Source organism: Rhopalosiphum maidis, chromosome 4 (assembly GCF_003676215.2).
Source record: "Rhopalosiphum maidis isolate BTI-1 chromosome 4, ASM367621v3, whole genome shotgun sequence".
Taxonomy (NCBI): domain Eukaryota; kingdom Metazoa; phylum Arthropoda; class Insecta; order Hemiptera; family Aphididae; genus Rhopalosiphum; species Rhopalosiphum maidis.
The window spans coordinates 54,721,794-54,746,393 of record NC_040880.1 but is presented as its reverse complement, the minus strand read 5'-3'; the positions used below and the strand labels follow the sequence as shown (position 1 = coordinate 54,746,393).

Genomic DNA, 24,600 nt, shown 5'->3' with positions numbered 1-24,600 from the left:
GTTCCATATCACTACAACCATTGATTGTAAATAGTATTTATAAATAATGCTACAATTCTGAACTCACTAGACCAGTTGTATTATAGAATATAGATTACCTTGATTAGAACAGTCGTGTACCTACCTCAGAAATATGATTTGTTCAAAATTTAGATTGTTTTGTACATACCAGAAGCCAGAGTAATTTTATTCTATGGATACCCTTATACAAGTAGAAATAAATATTTCTCTAAACCTAAACTTATTCAATACCTTTTTGTAAATTTTGTTTAAATTTGAACTTCAAATGCTCATTAAAAAAATTATTTTTTAGTAAGCAATAAGTATAAAGTATTTATAAGAAACTAAGAATTGTGTATTAATTATTTTAATTTCAGCTATAAAAATTGATTATTTCATCAATTTTTAACAATAACATTATTTGCATTTATTTGAAAATTGATGAATTTTGTCAAAAATTGACCCAATCATTTTTTTTTTTTTTTTTTGTAATTGGTACTTAAATAATGATTTATTTATTCATATAATATAATTGATACTAAACAACTATTTTACAAAATTAAAAGGAAAAATAATTTTAAAAGTAAAAGTTCTATTTAAATAAAATAACCTGAGTAACTAAACACATTAAATATGTATAATATAATGTATTTGAATTATACAATAAGTAATTTTAATCGATACTCATATTTTTAAATTTGTCAACTTTTAAGTTTATAACCATAATGCTTACTTAGGAAATTTAAAAAAAATAATTGAATGCCCGCTGTACATTTTTTCCATTATTATTAATAAACAATGTAATTTATTCAACATATCTCTGATCTTAAGAGATAATAATTTAAATTAATAAGGAAGAAAATATACAAACTAAAGCTTTTAATAACTAACTTTAAACTTTATATGTAACATTCTATTTTGAAACAATTTATTTTCATAAATTAATATTTTAAATAAATAACATAATAAAATGCATAATTAAAATGTAAAAACAATGTCATACACTTAAAAATAGTAGGTGTCTAAACAGTCTAAAAGAATGTAATGTTTTGAAAAAAAAAATATATATAAAAATGTAATAACAAATATTTATAAATGGAAATTTATTTATGGCGCATCAATTTTGTAAATGCCTCAAATCAAAATGCTTGCCACATAATCACAATTAAACCAAGCGTATTTAGTGTCCGTAACAGGAACATATAATGTTCATGAATATTTTTTTTCAAATTACATGAACAAAGAAAAACAACTATGTTACAGAATTCTAGTATACACCAGAATGTTATAGGCAATACATTTTACACTATCTTAAAACGACGCCATGCAAAGTGATAAATAGGTTTGGTGACACATAGAGTTTTTATGCAGACTAGAACAACTAGGATAGCTGTGTAATGTGGCAATAGCAGCATTTGGGTTTTGTTGAGAGGCAGTGTCCCATACTGGTTTATCTCAGCTTGGGTATTTGGAGTAAAACGATACAGTTAAGTCATGGTTCTTCAGCGAACATGTCTTGTTTGAGTCTTGTTGCCATTCACCCAGTTGCGTTAAATATTTAAATTCTTTGTGATTTGATTTACCTGGCGATTTCTGTTTAAAAAAAAACAACAAGTTATTTGATTTAAAATATTTGACATCGTTTAAAGATGGATGTTAAGTAACTTTATAATTTTTATATACCTCATTTGTAAACATGGTGAGCACGCATTTTTCTGGTTGGAATGTTTTTAGCACTTTTAAAATGAGTTCCTTGTAAGAGCTTTGAGGAACATTTGTCTCAAAACTAACATAAGAAAATTCTTGTTGTGGAGTTATATGAATAGTCATATAATGTCCCTAAAAAACAAAAACATTCACTAATTAGAAAACATTAAATATTTACTATTCATGATATTATACGTAATATTTCTACTAATAATAAAATAAACAATGTTAAAAACATTTAAGAACTATTAAATAATGTTTAATAAACCCTACACTTAGATCATAAAAACAACGACCTGTTGACAACCAAAAAGCTGAACAGCTCTGAAAACACTTTGATAAGTTGTTAAATAACAGCAATACTAATGGAAACACTGTAAAATATGAGAGAGTCATTTAGCAAACAGCAGAATCAAAGTTGACTGGTCCAGAGTTGAAAAAATAGTTTATTTTTAAAAATTTTATTAACGTTAGGAGGACATCTCACCTGCACGTGTTATCTTCGTCTTACATACGTACGACATAGTAAATTTTTGTTCACCAGTTTCAATAGTGTACTTTTAGTTTTAATATTAGAGTAAATTGACCTTTCATTAGACTTTTAGATACGAACATTATCTGTGTTCTCTCGTTGGCTTTTACTATATTTTAATTTTTAGGTGTGTTATGAGTATGAAATTATTAATTATTTGAAAATGATCATAATTCACTTAAAAATTAAAATATCGTAAAAATCCAATGAGAGAACACAGATAATATTCTTACCTAAAAATTTGATAATAGGTCAATTCACTCTAATATTAAAACTAAAAGCACACTATTGAAACTGGTGAAAGAAAATTTTTTATGTTGTACATGTATAAGAAGGAGACAACATATGCGGGTAAGACATTCTCTTAAGCCCCAGGAGAAGATGAAATGAATCCAGAATTGCTCAAACAAGTGTGGAAAGATCTAACAGAAATTTAACTCCTAGTAAAATAAGTATGAAATAATGAACTCAGTAGCATGACTGACTGAAAATGTTCTAGGGATAAAGAAAAATATACCAAGGTGTCACCGAACACTAGAGACATAGAATATGGTGGTGGTAGCTAACAAAAATTGATATTATTTATGCATAATAATACAATATAACTAATTATATTTCAAATCAGTATTAAAGGGATTGGGAGCGGTGATTTTCTGTCTTTATCTAACAAACACGCAACATAGGATTATAAATGTGTTCTATTTCTAAGATACCAATTGATATAATAAAGCTACAAGAATTCTGAAAACAGTCTTGAAATTAGCCCCCAAGTTTTTATAAGATCACCTGTTTTTGATTTATTGATTTTAACTTCTCCAAAAATTGAAAAATGTCAATTTTTTTATCACTCTTTTTTAATATAACGTTTATAGAAATTTGGGGGGATAAAATCAAACATTTGGGAATATTGATCTCAAGTAGACTTGACGACAAATTCAAATCTGTGTTCAAAATTCTTATCGCTTCATTATATCAATCAATATGTTGGAAATAGAATACATTTATAATCCTATGATACGTGTGTGTTAGACAAAGACAAAAAATCACTGCTTCAAATCCCCTTAACTAACCATTAAGACAGTATCATATTACATTTACTAAGGGACCCACTGACCAACATCCAACTCCTTATTTAAAAAAAATCTCAGTGGTAAATTCTTCTGAAATTATTGTTTGCCAAGCCACTGAATAAACATATACTGAAATATTGGAATTTAGAATATATATAATATATCTAATTTTCAAAAATAGAGACATGAAGAAGATAACAAACTATTAGAAACTCTCGTCACTGGACATAATATTACAGTGTTATTAATAGTTGTTCTGAGGAAACTTAAAATGTATGCAAGAGACATAGTTGAATAGTACCAATGTGGCTTTAAATGACATATCACACTCACACTTCACACACTAAGACAACTAATGTAGAAATATTATGAGTACAAATCAATGGCAGACTAGAAAAAAAAACAGCCTGGGAAAATCATAATTTTTACAGCCCTCAGTACACTATCTGCCTTTTATATATTATGTATATATATATAATTATTATATACTTCTGTAAACACAATTTAGCTTTTAAATTTTTAAATATTTTAATTAATTGATATAAAACAAAATAAAATAAATATTTTAGATTCTATTTTTAAACTTGTTACAATAAGTTATCAACAAGCACGGACTGACCAAACACAAGCTGGTCCCTCATTTTAAAACAATCAGAAATCTGGGTTTTATGTTTAATGATATTACATACTAATTAATTATTAAGTAATATTTCGATTTATAATTTCAGAATAATAATATTAAAAAATAAATATTTTATTCGAGCAGCAGCCCACCAGGAAATTTCCCGGTATCCCCGCCGTCTAGTCCGCCACTGAGTACAATAGACTTTCATATTATGTGTTTGTAGACTTCAAACAAGCATAATATGACAGCATTAAACCTCATACAATTGTTGAATTGTGGATAACTCTAAAAAACTTTGGCAAACCTAATACATTAGTGTAACTAGTACTGCAACAGTAACATATTACTGTTTTCAAAAAAGACCTAATGAAAACCTATGTCAGCTTTATAATAAGACAAGACAGTATATGGCATTAAAACAAGTTAGTAGGAAAAAGACTAAGAGGCAAGTTCTGCAGAGATGATAAGATACACTGAAAAAAGATCTGAAGAATCCAATGTGCTGTAGATAAAAGAGTGACGTTCAATAAAGAGAGGTGGAAAAGTGTAATAGAAGCGCTGATAGAAATAAATTGACAGTTATAAGCCTTAGAACAAGAAGAAAAAGAAATAATTTTTTAATCAACTGAATAATTACAGCTAATTCTTACCTCTTTTGCAATACCATTCATAGAATAACCACAGGGTTCAAACAAAAAATCATCAATTTTCATATTAGGCAACAATTCCGATATTCCAGAATCCTAAAATTGTGTTCAAAAACAAAAATGGTTATTTGAGTAAATTAATTTTTTTTTTTAACTGTTATATTTATAGTACCCGAGTAGCTTGACTTGCATTAGCTGACTGTTCTTTCGTGAATATTTGCATGACGTGCGGATCCAAATTGGTCATGAGTATCTCCAATGTTTGATCAGGATTTTGTTTTTCTTTTCCAAAACATTCAACTGGATGTAAAGCATATAAATACCAAGAGTCATCTGTTTTTGATGAACGCATACACCTAGCCACTCCAGCTGTAGAACATGTTTTTAATAACAGATTGTATTGATTGTATTGTATTAGCTTTTAAAAAGTAATATTTACATACTTCCTTTAAATATGATGTTTAAAGATTCAATTTCTAATTTAAAGTTGCGATATGTATCTTTTTGAAGTTCAGGACGTTCAAAGTTTTTACGAGAATAAAACACATCTTCCACTTCATCAAATCCAGTGAATTCATGCACGTTGAGCAGTAATGGTTTAATGCATTCTATTGGAGTTGTTGTGCCACAAGTCTTCAATATGAACCGGCGTTTTGTAACAAACATGCTACTTTCACTGTAAATATCAAATTCTATAGATTTAATTATTTTATTTATTATTAAATATAAAATGATTTTAGTTATAAAAACAGTATTATAATAAAAAAATTATGCCAGTAGCATTGAGGTTAGGTAGTAAGTGATTAAACATAATTAACATATTTACTAACATTTACAGTAAGAACAAGATGTTCACCTCAAGAAATTAACGGATCTAAATCTTTGAATATTATTTGTATTAGCATATGACTCTGGCATAAATAGTAAAGACATAATTTAACAATCGGTAATAAGGACTAATAAAACTAGTGAACTAAAGCTGAGGCTAACATTAATGTAAAAGATTAAAATTAAAAGATTACAGCAGAATAAAAATTAATAAATTTAGTAACAAAATTGGTAATGTATGGCTCATTCTCTTTCTCTCTCCGATTAAGCTTGAATTGAGTCATAGATGCACATTTAAATTTTTCATCCACTTAATGGCATCATCGCTGGCTGAGTGGATTTCCTCAAAACCTCCCACGTATTTTGTTATTAGGAATTCATTTACTATGTGCCTGACAATTTGTATTTTCCCACAGTCACATAAAGGGGATTAATCTTTGAAGGAGGGCAACATTGTGAAATTATGTAATGAACACAAATCAATCCGGGGTAAGATGGTTTGAACAAAAATTATTTTAGTAAGCATGTTATATAGTACTTGGGAAATTATAGTTAAGAATTCTGACCAATTAATTATTATTAGTATTTTATAGATATGATAGGTATAATGATACAATTTTCAACATATTTTGATAATATTTGGACTATATATAGGATATTTAAACCTAATATTCAATAAAAGATTGTAGATAAACTCAAAGTACATAAATCAAATTATGATAAAATTAATTTGAAAACAATGATAACACAACATATAGGCTGACTAGCCTTTAGGTAACCTAAGCAATTTAAATTTTAAGTGCCTAATCTTTTTTATTTTTATTTTATTTAATACATAAACTATCCATTAAAATAATTCAAAAACTAAACAAAAGATGTTTCTAGTTTAAATTTTAGATTTAATTAAAATGTTATTTTTTAGTATCTTACCTAAGAACATAAGCATCAATCTCATCATTGCTGGTATAACTGATTACTTCACAACATGCAGCTTTTAAGAGGTCTTCATACTTTTCTCTAAAGCAAACAATAATGCATTAATTAAAGTGATTAAGTTTAATACAAGATTATTTAGTGGTATTATAGCTCATAAAAAACTTTATCTAAATATATTTATCTATGTTTTTAAAGAGGTCATTACATTTAGATATTTACAGTATTATGAATAATATGTCAGTCCCAGTCGTATTTTATTCCTCTAATAATTTATCTGAGTTCATATAATTCTCTTAGGCTTAAATACCCATGTAGCATGTATATATACATACTATTAAGAAATACCTGCTACTATGAGAACTGAAAATAAATTATTATCATATAAAAAAAAAAACATTGAAGAGAACAAATGGATCATTTAAATTGTTCTAACAGTACAAATTTGAAAAATCATTCAATTATTAAATAATAATAATAATAATAATAATAATAAAAAATTAATTATTTTAATAATTAATTTACAACTATTATGCATTATATAGATTATTGATTGTTTTATTAAAATCTTTTTCAATGTGTAATGTGATATGCAACAAGAATAATACATACATTGTCATTAAATTTTATTATAGTTTCGATAATGATATACATTGTATATTATATATTATATTATACAACATAAAAGAGTACTAAAGGTAAATCAGGTTACATGCATATTGCTTACTCAAACAAAATTATCTGTTTTGTATTAAATAAAATATTTTATCATAGGAAACATTATAAACCAAAGGGATAAAATTGCCATTTGATGTGATTACTGGTTAGAAAGATTAGTAATGAAATTCCATTAAAAATAGATCAAAAGTAAGTATAAAATTACACTGATAAAAGAAAATTATATTAGCAATATTATTAAAATCAAATTAAAAGCTTACATTTTTATTATATTTCTAAATACACATTTGTACTACTACATAGTAACTGGTAAATATTTACAGGAATAAATATTAAATATAATATTATAAATAAGAAAAAGATACTATATAGTACATTATTTGTTAGTTTTTATATATTAATTAATCATACATCAATGGATTTTTATGTATATATACTATATATACATTCATAATAATACTAAAATAATAATTTAATTAATTTAAGCGATAAAAGCATTTTCCTTATAGCTTTAGTATTAAAAACTAAAATATAAATTTCATTCCCTAAAAAAACCACACTCAAAATTGAAAACTGAATTATTTTCCAGTAACATTTGATAACATAAAAAAAAAAACATATCAATAAATAAAATCAATTTACCAGTTAGAATCTAAAAATATATAATAGATAACTAATTTTTGTAGTTCGAGAATAGAAAATTAGAAATTAATAAATTAAAGGTATAATAAAGTATAACATAAAAAAGTCTTGCAAGACTAAATTTTTTTAAGAAAATATAGTTATAATTTTAGTACATAACAGACTATAAGTAAAATATAATAACAGCATTAACAATTTTATTTATAATTTAAGTTTTATATAGCTCCTCCTGGATTCACAGATATGCTTGTTGATTAACATCCTAAAGGTATATTACTGCACAAACTTATATTGCTCAAAATAAAGTTATAGCTAGTTTTTAATTAACTATGTTAACTACTTATAGTATGTGATTATTAGTTTAAATAAAAAATAATTCTTTTAACATAAAAAACTCATTATTTTAAAAACTTATTATATTATAAATTTAAATTATTAATACGTTTTAAGCTTACATTAAACTTATTGTAGTTTATTTAATATAAGTTAATATTTATAGTTTACTAGTTTTATTTTAACTGTATAAATTTATAAATGTTTTATATTATATTCTGCATCAGAATATTTTTTTAAATATTTCGATGTATAAAAATTTAATTTTGAATGAGTAGTTTAGCTTATATGTTTGAATATTAGAATATTTAAAATACTTTAGATTAAAGTATTATAATTTGATAATTTACAATACAATTGTGTTAAGTTAAATTTAATCTAATAAGAGCTTTAAATAAATCCTAATTAGTAATTAGTAATTACTATTCAATTTAAAATAAAGCTTAATATTAAATAAATATGGACATAGTATGGTTTAATTATTTTTAATCATATTAAATATAATTATAAAAATAAATCTTAAGATAAAAATATTCAGATTATAATTTCATTGATTAGATATATGTCAGCAATATCATTATGTTGTAAACACTCAGGAATATAAAGTAATTATAAGAAGTTAAATTTAAGTTAAATTTTAATTGTAATTAGTTTTTTAATTTTAAAACTAAAAATAACTATTATACAATATACTTGTATCAAAAATGAATGCTTGCTTTCATAATAGTTTTTTTTATTAATACATATTAACAACATTCTTGTTCATTTGTATAATATATTATCATTTATTTAAAAACTTGATATGTAATAAAAAATAATAATAGATATATTTTATTATTATTATTTTATTATAGAATTTTAATTATAGTGGTTATTAGCTATACTCACTTTTTATATTTTATTTTAAAACACGCATTTCTTAGTTGTTTTTTTTCTTTTTTTTTGATGTTCAATATCGAGATTAATTTGTATAGATAAGTAGTTATCTTAATTTAATTTAATTTAGTAACAGAAATTATAACTTATGATAATGCTACTTGTACATAATATACTAACTGTAAATATTATTTTAGTTTGTTTAATACAATTAAGTTAAATTTTCTATAGTTTATTATGTTTATCTGTCATCAATAATTATTACTATTTAAAATTAAATTATGAATATAATTTTATACAGTTTCTTACTACCCTAATAAAGTTTTAAAATAAATTGAAATGACTATGATCAGAGTCAAAATTGTCACAATAGTAATTGTAAATTAAATTAAATTCTTGCAAATGTTAACACTTATACTTATCAAGAATTTTATTTTGAATACTTAAAATTAGTACAATATCATAGCTATTTACGATTTAAATTTATATACACATACATTGTGAGAAGTTAAGATTAAAATTTAAAATTGCATTCTTTTTTTTTTTTTTGTTTACTGAGATACAATTTATAGATACTACTTATTATAGACACGTTTTATTAGTTTTTTTTGCATATTTTTTTTTTATCACTTAAATTCAAGTATCATATTCAATATACTAGTAATAGGTAGCAAGTTACTAGTAGCTATTATATATATAAAAAAAATAAGATATTGATTAATCAATTTCAATGGTTGAATCCATAAAATAGGCTTATCGTTTTATTAATTATATACACATGAGGCACTTTAGAACCAACTTATCAAACCTAGACGAGGATAAGATAAATTATGGTTCTTAAAATATTGTAAATTTTTATCATGAAATAAAAAATATTATATAATAAGTTAAACATAAAGACATGGACTAAACTATATATTAATTTATATTATTATTAACCTTCACATATATATTATTATGGTTTTTTTTTTCATATTTTTGGCGCCGAAAATAAATGGACTGTTTCCAAGAAATGCACTAAAATAAGCTATAAAGTAATATTGTTGTTTTTAAGTAACATTTTTGAATTCAAAGTTCAGAAATAAAAGAAAACATAAATATAAATAGTTTTTTTCAGAAGTCTTACTAACAAAAATTAAAATAATCATTATTAGGTATAGAAAATACAATATTATAGTATAAATAAATTATACTTAAAATTGAGCAAATTCTAGGTGGTTTTTAAATTTTATAAATGATTTTGAATAGAACCTAACTTGGTTAAAATGTACGTTAGATTTCTTGGTTTTTTTCACTGTATACCTAACTTAATCTAGGTAATAATTACGATTATTAGCCTAATTTAAAATATTTCGATTTATACTCCATAGAAATTTTAACTGTAATTTGAGAGTGTAAAATATTTGTATTAACCCTTCCTCCCTCTAAAAAGTGAACATTATTTTTAAATAAATTAAATACTATTTTATATACTAAGTGACATATTACAAATAATAATTTAGTATCTTACAATTCATAGTTTATTTAACTTTTTAGTTTAATATTGAATATTATTAGTATAATTGGAATTGCCAAGTTTAAAAGGCAATGAAGGTACTTGATATAATATGACCAAAAATTATGCAAGTACATTAAAAAACCCATTTTGAAGTATAAACAGTTATACACTCACACTTGAAATTAAAAATATAATAATAAACTCATCAAATATTTTTTTGTTTAATGCTATTATTATGAAATGAATTTTAATTTATACTTAGTATAATAGATAATAAATAGGGCCATGTAAATACAATATGTATAAACAAAATTAAATTAATTCAAAAGTAAAAAAACATCATGTTGTAAGACATATCACCACAGAAATCTGTATTAACAATCAAATTTCTCAAAAACAATTATTTATATCTAAAAATTGTTAAATCATTGTCTGATCATTTAACTTGTTCTGGGTTATTTAAATATGATTTAACAATTTATAGAGATTTAAATTCAAATATGTTACTTATTATTAAGCTTAAACAACATAATCAAAATTAAAAGAAACGACGATTTTTAAAAATATATATTTCTTTTAGATGCATTTATGGAAACTGATCTGATTGATGATAATATTTGTAACTTGAACAATTATTAATGTTCTATATTATATTAATTGTAGTTTTGGTCAAATAAGGGTGTTTTGTCCATTATTAAAATAAACCAGTTAATACAGAAAATTGAGTTAAAAATTACTATCCTTAATTTGATTTGTGAAATTAAAATGTTGACCAAAATAATACAGGTAGGTACTAACTACTAAAATAAATCAAATTACTGTCTTTAATAAATTAATAGGTATTTAAAATATTAGGTAGGTAGGTACTCACTATCTATTTTAAAAATTTAAAAAATAATAATAATAACCTATCTAAGAATATAATGCATTATTTTATGACAATATATGTAATACACTTAATTATAACCAGATTTATAATTTTGTTTCATTAATATAATTTTCCTCTAGATATAAATGATCTAAATGATTTGACCAAAAAATAAAATGTTTGATTCAAGGTTAATGTGTAATTATAAATTAAATATTCTAAAACAGAACAAAAACTATAGCCAAGGACTGCAATCATTAAGCTCTTTACTGAAATATTTTTTTTTAATTAACTAAAAAAAATTAGATGAATTGAGAAACTTATAAATTTTACCTTGGTATTTTTCTCAAGTCTCCATTTTCAACTTTACCATCTTGACGTCCAAACCATATTTCCAACAGCTTTTCAGCCCCTTCAAAGAAATCTTCTGTTGCCATATTCTCTTACCCTTTGAGAGATAAAAATAAATTAACGAATTTTCAAAATTCGAATACTGTTTGACTATTTTAAAATTTTGAAAAAATTAATAAATAAATAAATAAATAAAAAACAACCGGCTACATTTAGCCTGTTGTTAATCAGCGGATAACCGCCGAGCAAATGAAATCTGCAACCTCTCCGGTTCTCCATTATAACGTCGAAAACAAGACTTGCAGGCACCTTGTGACCCTGGATGCGCGCATGCGAACGCAGAGGGGGAAAAGATAAACTCACCTCTTGACTGCAAGAAGTATAATAATTAATATATAGTGTGTGAGTATGTATTATGATAGCTATCTATTGTGCGAACAAAAACGGGCCTTTTAAAATATAATTATTTTCGAGTGCTGTTTCGATGATAAAATGATAAATTTTGGTGCGTTCCGCAATACAACGGTGAACGCCAAACAGTCTCCGATAAAAAGATCTTCGTACCTATCACATTAATTAATAATAATTATTACTACTTTGTTATTTACCGACACGACAGACAGTATGCACGTACGTCCACGACTTACTCTCACACGTAGTGGCCTGTGCGACTATACTAGTTATCGGCATTCAGCAAACCGCAGACGGTAATGCAATATTATTATCGATTTTCGAGGAAAATTGTGAAAAAAGAAAAGGTAATACAGTAATACCTCTTACACAGACAACGGACGTAACAACATAACCTCACACCAACATGTGATAACAATATACTGATAACAAATTCGAGTTATTACTGTTTTATAAATCGTTTGACTTTGATTTGATTTGATTTTGTAAATTTTTGTCACATTTAGTCACAATTAATAATCTTTAAAGTAACCATAAGTTACCATTTTATAAGCCATAAACTCATAAACTCATTCGGCCCGTTTGGCTATTAATTTTATACATCTTAAAATTAAAAAGCTGTGAAATCTTTCTTCTGATCATTCTTCTATTTAATAAGTAGAGTGACATGTTAATTTTTTTTTTGAAAGAGAGGACAATAAGATAAATTTTTACTTCTCGCATATTCGTGATGAGAACTTAAATACTACCATTGCATATGCCACTTTTATTATCAAATACTCAAATGTAAGGATATAATACAGCTTTCAAATTAAATAATAATAAAATATTATTGATAATTTTTCCCATTTGTATATTTACTAAAAAATAATCCAAAAGGTGTGGGGAGGGTAATGAGAACCCTTTTATTAAATTTCACAGCTGTTATCTTCATAAAATATTTTTTTATCGATATTTATAGAAAAAATGTAAAAATTTCAAATATCTATAAATAACTTATAGGAGACTCAAAACATTTTGAGAATTATATCATGTTTATAAAATCAATGATTAATAAAGTAATAAAAGCATTTGATGAACATTCCAGATTCACACGACCAACAGTTATTTGATTTTGAATTAAGTTCACCAAAAAAACAAAATATTTTGTTAAAAATTAGTTTTGTGTAAAAATTTTAGTTATTTCCAATTATTGAGAAAAATTCAGAAAATTTTTTCTTTTGCCCTATAAAGTATCAAATAGATTTTTTCTGTTCGATACCATTATCACAAAGTTGATAATCGAAACATTTTTGCATCTTTAAAAAATTATGACAGATAAAATAAAAAAACACACGTCATTGTAAAATGTATTTTCATCACTTCACACAGAATTTAAAATGTGAAATTTGAAATAGTATAATTCCCTGTTTTAATATTTTAAACATCTTAAGTTGTAAGTATCTACCATACTTAATATGCGTAATCCATTTATCTAGAGCCGTGGTACCTAGTACCTACTTAGCTAATTATCATATATTCAAACCAACAAAAGCACACATATTCATTTTGCAGGAATAAGGCAATATCTATCATGGTATGTTCATTTTATACATACATATTTTTGTTTTATTTACATTTTTAATTCGGCCGATTATTGAAATACCCCATAGGCGAAATGGGGAGAGGTTACAAACTTTTTTTGGGGAAATATATTAAAGCTCTCATTGAATATTTGTTATGATGTATGCAATTTTATATTAATGTTGTATCTAGAATCTGAAGTTATACCTATAGGCTACACTATAGAAAATATCCTAATAACTAAATGTTTGGTTTTATAGCTATATGTGGGATTTAAAACATAACAATTTAAACATTTTAAATTTAATACATAAGTATACCTTCGCAGAAATAGCGGATTTTATCTGACGAATATTACACGTCATGACTTAGATAGGTACTATATTTTGGTTTTTATATGACGTTAACAAGTATAAAATATGAAAGCTACAAAATAAAATAGGACAAATATTTTAATACACCTTCTATAGTTCTACGTATAAGTATTAGGTACCGCTATATATCAGATAAGTAGATATAGGTATATAATCAGAAATATATAATTATAGTATAGTAGGTATTAGGATTGTCATTAAGCGAAAGTAATGGAGAAAATAAATTATTATGCCACATAATTACCACGTAAATTATCAGTAAGTCAAAAAATTTAATAAATTTATAAATTCTCGCATACCTAGGTTATACAAAGTTATATATTAAATTATTGATTTGGTTTTAATTTTGTTGTTTCATTTAATATATTTACAATTAGTGCAACATTACGAGCAAAACCTAAATTGTTATTTCTTTATTTTTGTTTTATTTTTTTTACGCCCTATTAATTACGATATAACATAACTATTTAACTGCCTACGTTAAAATTAATATAGGTATCTTAACTTTCAATAAATCCAGATATTTCAATAATAAATCATACCATACGGTTAAGGTATTTATTTTTCAAATAAAATATATTTAACTCACACACAACTTGACTCTATTGTATTATTGTCTCGTATAGATACTTTATTATGTATTCACAATATTCATGTATAATTTACAAGTTGCAGCAAAAAATAAGTAATAATTTAAATTTATTTTATCAGAGCTTTTACAACAATGAAATGTTTCGGCCGTTTTTAGATGTTCTCAATAACTCTATATGGATAGCCAAGATACCTACTGACTACTGATAACTGTTAAAAATGATTTAAACGAAAAGAAATTAGCATCAGCAAAGTCTTTGACAAATTGAATGATAAACTAACATGCGTTTAGTAAATTGATTTCAAAGATTATTTTTGCATATCGTATTGAGTTTTTATGTAAAAATAGTCTACAAAATCATAAGAATATATAAAAAACAGTATTTATTTAATTATATAGGTAATATAATATATTATTATAGTATAGTACCAACTTACTGTAATAATAATTGTGGTATATACGAATTGTATTTTTATCATTTTTACTGTAACTTGCGTTATTATTATGATTTATAAATTATAACACAAACATAATTCGCTATAGGTAGCCCATAATAGGAGATATAAAATGTATATACTAAATTCGGTATCACATGTTTATTTGTCTATGCTTAAACTATTTTATTATATAATAAATGTGTAATATGTGCAATGTGCATGTTTCAATGAATATATTCATATCTATTAAAATCATTTATATATATTAAATAATGTGATAATAACTACCTAATCCCAATAAGTATCGAGGTAAAAAAAATTATCTACATAGGTATTAGGTATTAGATACCTATATTTTTATAGACTAATTGTATATTCTATTTAATAATATTATGCAATACATTTACAATATTGAATTGAATAGTGAAAACATTAATTTTGGTAGGTACATTGTACATAATATATAATATTAATGTACACATGTACACATAAATATATTAGTTATTATTTTAAATATGTTCGTTTTGAAATATTACTATTATATTATAAACCTACTTATATTTTTTTAATTCAACTCCAGTAAAATAAATTGCAAGATTTTATTCTAAATAAGAAAATATTTTTGGTATACTCAATAACTGCAACATATTACATAATGCTGTGAATGTATGTGTACCTATAATCAATCGCAATTCACAATTATGATTTCTTTTCATGCTGCAATATATTACTATACTACCAAGATATACATTTTCAGCATTTAAATTTCAATTTTGTTTATATCAAAATACAAGGTTTAATTTTTATTATTATTATTATTATTAATCAGGTAAGTTGTTACTGTAATTAAATTATTTTTTTTTATGTTTTCAATATTATTTTTTTATTTATTTGTGAAACAAATTAAATGATATAATTTTATTTTTCAATAACCTATTTAAAATCTTTGTTAATGTATCTTTGTATTAATTATATCAATATCACTATTTCATTTCATATTATATTAATAAATAATTGTACCAAAATATAATTTATAACTATATAATTATGTAGCTATATAGGTACAGTTATTTTATTATTTATAGTTAGTAGTTACCTACACGCGATTTTATCGACGATAAATGCTCTGATCTTATGTTTTAGTGGCATTTTAAATTAATGTACACATTATATCAAGTTTATATAATATGTATATTTTATTACCTATATTATTACTTTTTCTCACTTACTAATCACTGTTAATGTTTATGGTAATAACTAACACGAACAAATTAATTAAAGCTTTTCAAAATAGTAATAGTATACATAGTTGATAAACGAACAGATAATTGAATGCATGATTACAATTTACAACTCTATATTTACATATTTCAGTACACGGAAACCATATAGTGGGTGAGGTTATATGGGGTTATATTTAATATACTTACTTTAATAGATTAATTTTAATATATTTTTAAGTTAGCCTGGTCAAAGAAGTAAAAAGTACCTAGTTTATTATATCTGTAAAATATTGTTAATAATTAGTATTTAAATTATATACAAAAGGATAAACCTAAAAATATAATAAATAAATAAAACTGTAGCCAAAGTTTAGTTTGTTCAATGTTGTGGCAATAAATAATCTAATTGGGGCCCATGTGAACATTTCAAGAGGGGCCCCAATAATATAATTAATTTGACCTTACTTGAGTTTTATAAAACTAAACCTATTGAAAATTATTTTAATATTTGACAATTTTAAAGCTGCAAGTCATATACGCGTAAATTGATGCGGTAGATATACCATTAAGCTTAATAATAAACGGCCAAAATCATTTTTTTTTTTTTAAATATATAATATATTACCTCCATAATTTTATTACGTATCTTATAACAAATTCAAAAATAGATATTTAAAAAAGTTCAAAATATTTCATTTTAATTATAATTTATGTATTTAAGTTTACTAACCTACTTATTACTTATATAATATAATCAATTACGGTGTTCTGTAAATTATAATTATTTAATTAAAAACATATTATTATATTGAATACAATTTTTAAGAATAATGATAATATTTATGTGTTTGTTTGTAATAGCAGCCAGCAGGTACCATTGATTATAAATTTATAATCAATAGTAATAACTAATAAGCATCATAAACAAACAATTGTAATGTTTAGAATGTATAGACATATACCATATACAAACATAACAATAATATATAGATAATATGTCAAATTATTTTTAATTAATAACTATTTAATTTTTTTTTTCACAAAACGATTTTATTTGAATTTTACAGTTTCTTTTAATAATCCTTTAGGATATTATACAATTGCATAAATTTAATACGTAAAGCAAAGTACCTTCAAGTAGGTACATGCAATATTAGACTACTCAACAAACAGTACGTTAAGATTAGCTGTAATTATCTACAATTTTGTTGTTCTATTACGTCGATATTATAATGCTATCTCCGTTCCTATTAAATATTCAGATGCACATTTCAGCGATTTATTGTGAAGTTTTAATATTCGATAAAACTCAACAATAAATTATACATTGATCTAGTAATGGATTTTTATTTTCTTTACGATTGCACCTATGTTAAAGAATTTAATAGGCTCATTATTATTGTTTTCAAATTCATGAATATTTTGGTTTAAATAAGATTATAGGAATGTATTTAATATATAAAATTCATTGCTAGTATAATTGGACATGTGTAGTGTGTACAATAAACAACTGAAAATATATTTGCTTAAAAATTACTAATATCTTCTAAGGATTGAAAATAAATTTAAAACACGTTATAAAAACAATGTATTTGAATTTTTTATAGATATCAAAAATCTTTCGACATATAATAGGTAAATTAATACTTTTTTTATATTGTATATAATGCAGGTATATAGTATACTATGACGATATTATTCAAAATGATTCAAAAATTAAAATTCTGTGTTAATTTTAGAATGTTAGATATAAACTTACAATGGCGACTAACAAGATGAAAAATCACGCACTGGATTTATGTAGGTATTCATGACCACGATTAATTAAATATAATCAAACATATACATTCGAATATTCAATATAACTGTTGTGAGCTATGATTAAAATATTAATTTTCGAAAATCATACTCGTACTATAACGATTAAGTGACGTAATAGTTTTAGAAAATGTCAAATATGTTTATGTATACACATAAAATTGATTTTTTTAAGAAAAAACATGATAACTACTCCATCCAAAGTGACTTATCCAAATATGTCTTCAACAGCGTATAAAATATCTTTTATATAATTAGTAATTATTAATTACGCAGTGTCATTGATGTTAATACTTATCTACTATTAGCAGTATTATGTATATATATATATTTAAACAATCCATTCTAGAAGATTGAAGAGTTAAAGAACATAACAACATTTTTATTTCAACAACTATATTAAGATAATAAATCTAAAAGAATCTTAACAATAAAATAACCGCAGGTATAATGTAGTAAAATTAAAAAATTATATGATATAGAATAATTTTATATAACTTAATTTATACTAAAAATGTTTAAATTTAAATATTTAATCTTTTAAGCACTTATTAGTTATTAGTAGGTACCTATATAAAGTAAAATTATTATCGTCTATCTAAAGAATCAAAAACTGATGGTATTAATCATCTCATTAAATAATGTAGATTCACTGTGCCTACATATAGTTATGACGTATGACATACCTACCTTGGCTACCTATTCGATTATTTGAATGATACCTACATAGCTACATTTCAAAATATATATTTCTAATCATTATATTCTATTCACTAAAAATAAATTTAATAAAAGCCAACGTATCAATATTTATTAAGCTATATAAAATTTAAATTTAAGATTTATAATATTAAGATACGATTGAAGCTGATAAAAATGTACTAACGTAAATTGAGAAAACAAAATGTCAGTTATTCTATACATGTATACATACAATTGTATACGTTTTGGATTGCATAGTAGTTGGTTTAATTTTTATAAAAAATACGATGCATTATAAAATATAATTTATATACCTTGTTCGTTAATTAAAAGTTAGGTTAGCTATTACTGCATTTATATCACAAATCTTGATTTAATATGTTTAAGTGAGCTGTATGTATTAACTATTATTAACATTTATGACTGATAATTTAGAGTATCATCTACCTATGTTAACATCGCCGAGTTCGCCGACACATATATTTTTTCACTAGTCCAGAGCTAACACACATGCATTAAAATAAGTAAAATACAAACTTGTTTGTTAGAATATTAAAGATTACTTCACTTTCCAAACAATACAAACCATATACGATTATACAGAAATACAAAATATAGAATCGTGTTTGTAGAATATAGAAATATAATCAAGGTTATCAAAATAAATATATTATATAATAAAAGTTTTATTATGAATTAGACGGAATACTTGAATAAAACAGTAAAACACGTAGTTATGTATACATTTAAAAAACAATTGCTGTCATTGCAGTTATAATAAATAATAAATATAATATTTACTACCTATGTATTATTTACCAGAGTATATAATTAGTTTAAACTATGTATACGATATTAATCCAATAATTCGGGTTCATTTTGGTTAAAATGGTTAAATATAATTTTTAATAGTTTTTGTGTTTTAAAAATTAGATAAACATAATTTCGATGGCCTAGCTATAGCCATCAAGGTAGTTTTATACAAAATATAGGTGGTACATATTTAAATTTAAAAATTCGAAGTCTTATAGGCAACAAAACAAAAAAAAAATCTTGTAACAGAGACATTTTTAAATATAATTTCAAATAATTGACTATAGTCTAGTAAAAAGTCTTAAAAGTATTTTGTCAAACAGAAAATTTCATTAATTTATTATACCACTGTATTAAAATAATTGTAATATGATATAACAACATAAAAACTTTACAAAAATATATGGTTCAATTCATTGATTAATTTTATGGTTGGATATACAATTAATGGTTTAAAGTTCAATAAGTAATTATAGGCTATAGATTACCCTTTATTGGATATTTTAGATATTTACCAGTTGAAATAACAATAATAAATAAATGTATAATGAATAATGATCAATGATTTATTGTTTCGAATAAAAAGCCATTGAAGAATAAAAATGATATCCCCAATCTATTTCTATATAACATTCTGTGTTTTAAATTGTCAACTCAAATCTCTAACTAATTGATATAAATAAATAGGTATTTGTTTAATGTATTACCTTATTTATTATCATTAAAATTATATAAATTATTAAATGATTGGGCGGCAATATAGTAACATGTGACCATTATCAATAATTAAATCATTATATTTAATTTTAATATCAATAAGGCATATAAGTTCACTTAATTATAATAAATGATAAGTGTCTATCATAAAGAACATTGTTGTTTATTTTATTGTTCAATTGAAAACATTTAGAATAAATATAATTGGATATTAAATTCAGAGCAGAGTGATAATTGTTACCTATTGGTTTTAATGGTTTTACAATGATGAATCTTTTTTATCTTTAAAGATAAAAATCTGAAATCTGTATAATTTTTACAATTGGAAAAAGTTATTTTTTTCCAACTTTAAGGGAGAAAATAGTATCTAGTTTGTACATTAAGAAATAAAAAAATTATATTTTCTATATCCTAGGATCCGTAGTATCCCCCTAAATAATAGGGAAAAACAAAAAAAAAAAAAACGAAAATGGATACATTTACATATATCTGTTTTTAGTTATTGTTAAAATGTCGTATGAATATATTTTATTAACAAGTAAATAAGCTTGAACATTTAATACAAAATTTGTCACAATTTATTTTTTGAAAAATTAAAAATACTGAAAACATAAAACTATATGCATAATATTTTTACGTTTCAATTTTAAACTTTGAAATCACGAGTTATTTTGTTGGCATAATATGCAGGCTGTCGACGGTTTCCACTTAAAATTGTTTTTCATCGTATGAATAATATTGAGTCAATGATTTATAACTGAATTCAAATTTAACACATCCATTACACTGATCTACACTCGAATTTTATTATACAGCAATGGTTTTTAAATTATGATAAAATAAAAAACATTTAATAATATTTTCATTACAAGCCATCTATTATTGCAAAAATGAAAAATATACCTAATATAAACTTAATATTTTCAACATTTATTCATAAGTATTTAAAAATGCTTCGTAAAAATTGTGTGAATTTGCCATTTGGGAAGTTCGTAACTCATGCGTAGTAAATGTATATCATTTAAAATTATCTTCTAAAAAATACAAACTGCTAAAGATTTATATTTTTATCGCTTACAGTTACAATAATTGTTGTGTCTTTAAACAGTTTAAACTCAGATTATTAAAATCGTGTGAGACATGCACGTGGCTAATTTAAAATTACATATTTAGTATGCATAACAGAGAAACAACAACAATAGTTAGAGATAATTATTAAAAATTAAAACTTAAGATTGTTAATATTATTATAATATAACAATAAATATATTCAATATCTCAATAACATATTCATACATATTATATATAGTTATATAATAATAATAAAATATTAGTATAAGTATTATAACATTGAACAAAATAATAAAACCAAACGAGTAATGTTTTTAAAATGTGCATATATTAACCCTAAATCAAAATTAGAATAATTAGTTTCTGAGGTATAAAATGTATTTAATAAGGTCTAAAGAAAATATAATCCTTAAACGTGGATTTACAAAAAGGTAAATATGTATATGTAGTACGTATTTAGTCTACTACAATATGTCAGTACTACGTCTTATCATATTTAGATAATTTTACAAATTGTATAATATATAAATAGATTAATCAAAAATCTTAATTTTTGTAAATATAATCATTAATCACTTAAAATATTAAACTTTTCTGAATGAAAAATGCCTACAAATTTAAAATAGATAGATTTTTCTAATTAATTATGAAATATCAAGAGAGGGAGCATTCTCTGTTTTTTATATTGAGTTGCCCCCTTCTCCAAACTGACTGTTTACGCGTATGTCTGTGCTGACTGTATCTATATACTACCTACCTTGTATAATATAATTTGTCGACCGATGAATATTTCTGTTCTAAAAATTAAAATTTGTTTTAGATGTTATAATAATGCAACATTCACTGTGATATTATATATACCCCGCAATAGAATAATAATCGTTATTATTTATTATTATATCTATTATTTCAAGGTAGTCACGTTTATAATAGTTGTATAAGTGGCACCAGTGGTGAGCACCGCTTCATGTTCCTATACTCAGTTACACTTCCTAATGTATTTAATACATTAATGCCCCGTCCCCACTCCATCATCATCAATTGAGATTTTAAAACAGTGTTAGTTTAAAACGTACCAACTGGTCGTGTGTTTTCGACAAAATTATACTGGAATTATATCATTATTATCATTTATTCTTTGATATCATTATAGATACCTATCTATAATGATATCTTGGTCGAACGTACTTGCGCACAAACAATAAGAGATTATTGATAAAACGATACTGAATTTCCGATCATGATACCATCTAGCATCTACCACGATATAATAAAAAATTCAAATAGACTTGCATCTAAAAAACCCATTATGATTTTCAATCTAATACTAGCATTAGTTATTATTGAATATAAATACCATAAATTCGATTTAAGTATTTATTATTTAGCACTTTTCGGTCAAATTAAAATATAGCTATAGTTATAGTTTTATAGATACATACATAAATACAATAAGATAAATAAATATTGCTATTATGCATTAATAAATATTGGTATAATTAACAATATTTTGCTATTTAACAATTAAGAAAATGTTTATATAACAAACCATTTTACTTTAAAACTATATGAATTAAAGATAAATCTAAGATTTTATATATTAACCTATAAACTATTGTGTTGTTATCGTTCGGAAATAAAATTTTTTTAATTTTCAAAAAAATTAGGTAACTTGTAAAGTTTAATAATATATAATGTATAGTGTTAGTGTATATAGTAGGTATTCCTGTTTGGTAATACGTTTATTCATTACACATAATATATTACTGCAATTTATTGTCGTAACAACACGATTGCCGTCACACCTGCCGTTTAGAAAATCTAAAGTTACTCATTATTGTCAACTCGATCTTGTCTTTGTTTATAATAAGCATTTATAACGCTGTTTTCACTGTGTTTACATAAAAAATTATCAACTTAGTTGATTATCGTCTTCAATTGGGTTACATAATAATATAATGTTATTATTTATTATGTTTATAGTAATAATGCAATATATAGATTTGATGGAAAATTTCGGCACAAATTGTCAATTATAAACATAGGTGCTTGTTACAATGTTACAAGAAAGAATGCAGTTACAATATAGATATAATTCATAGGCGTGTAGTGATCAAATATGTGACATTAAAGTAAAGAGGGGGAGGAGGAAAAATTTCTGCCAAGACTAAATACATTTACGATGAACTATATAGTATACAATCTATACCTATAGTCATTATATAAGATGGCTTAAGGGAATTCGATACCGTGATTTTCTGTTTTTGTCTAATGCACGCGTGACATAGGATTTCAGACGGATCCTTTGCTAATCATACCAATTGATCCATTGAAGCGATAAGAATTCTAAAAACAAATTTGAATTTGTCGTCAAGTCTATTTGAAATTGACTTTGTCACAGCTTTGATATTTTCCTCCAAATTCCTAAAAAAAAATATGTTAAAAAAGAGTAATTAAAAATTGCCGTATTTCAATTTTTGAAGAAGTTAAAATCAAAAAGTCAAAAATCTGGGAAAGTCAATTTCAAATAGACTCAACGACAAATTCAAATCTGTTTTCAGAATTCTTATCGCTTTAGACAAAAACAGAAAATCATGGTATCCAATCCCCTTAACAATGATTATCTTTTTATTTTACCTCAATGAACAAAAAAATACTACACAAACCAACAAAAATATTTTATTAATTATCCATTAATGTGTTTTTATAATGAAAAAAATATTATTGTTCATTCTATATGTTATTTTAATTAAATAATTAATAAATGATGGTGATGATTATAAACTTACTTTTACATTTTTTTAGTTCAATTTTTAAAAATAATAAATTAAATGAATGAGTTGTAACGTACATTTTCTGTTGTATACTGTATTATACTCGTACGTATTTAAGACGGAGACAATGTAGGTATAGCATTCTCTTAGTGATATATTATTATAGACGGATTTTATTTTAAATACATAATTTATTGGAATAAGATATTTTAAATCTGATAAAAATGTGTACGATTTAGATCATTCTAAGTGAAATAAACCCAAATTTATTTTACATATTTTTACATAGGTAAATAAGTATATATTTTGTACATATTTTAGTGGTTTTTGATTTTTTCATAGATTTTCGACGACATTTAACATCATTTGCTTCGTCTAAAATAACAAGATAAGTAATTATTGACGACCACCATATTTAATATTTTACGTTTCTAATATACGTACTTATTTTCAGCATGCCGCTATATGACTAGTTCAGTTATCAGTTATCGCAATAGTATGTAGGCATACTGTATGC

The 24,600-nt window shown here is 23.8% G+C and overlaps 1 protein-coding gene across 2 annotated transcripts; it reads right to left on the bottom strand.

Moving 5' to 3' along the window:
- Window positions 1-1,068: 1,068 nt before the first annotated feature.
- Window positions 1,069-12,181, bottom strand: LOC113556901 (S-adenosylmethionine decarboxylase proenzyme 2). Of its 2 annotated transcripts, none has more exons than XM_026962120.1 (7): window positions 11,571-12,181; window positions 6,340-6,426; window positions 5,025-5,257; window positions 4,754-4,959; window positions 4,585-4,677; window positions 1,684-1,839; window positions 1,069-1,593 (listed from the first exon to the last, which is right to left on the bottom strand). In XM_026962120.1, the coding sequence occupies exons 1-7, from the start codon at window positions 11,672-11,674 to the stop codon at window positions 1,456-1,458; spliced, it is 1,017 nt and encodes a 338-aa protein (XP_026817921.1). In that variant the 5' UTR covers window positions 11,675-12,181; the 3' UTR covers window positions 1,069-1,455. The 2 variants fall into 2 exon arrangements, with proteins under 2 accessions (XP_026817921.1, XP_026817922.1); XM_026962121.1 differs by having other exon boundaries at window positions 4,754-4,950; window positions 11,571-12,152.
- Window positions 12,182-24,600: the final 12,419 nt, after the last annotated feature.

Coding starts and splice junctions, on each gene's coding strand:
- LOC113556901 (XM_026962120.1), bottom strand. CDS start 11,674: ATGGCAACAGAAGATTTCTTTGAAGGGGCTGAAAAGCTGTTGGAAATA. Junction 6,427..11,570: donor GACTTGAGAAAAATACCAAG/GTAAAATTTATA, acceptor TGTTTGCTTTAG/AGAAAAGTATGAAGACCTCT. Junction 4,960..5,024: donor AAACATCATATTTAAAGGAA/GTATGTAAATAT, acceptor TATTAAAAACAT/GTTCTACAGCTGGAGTGGCT.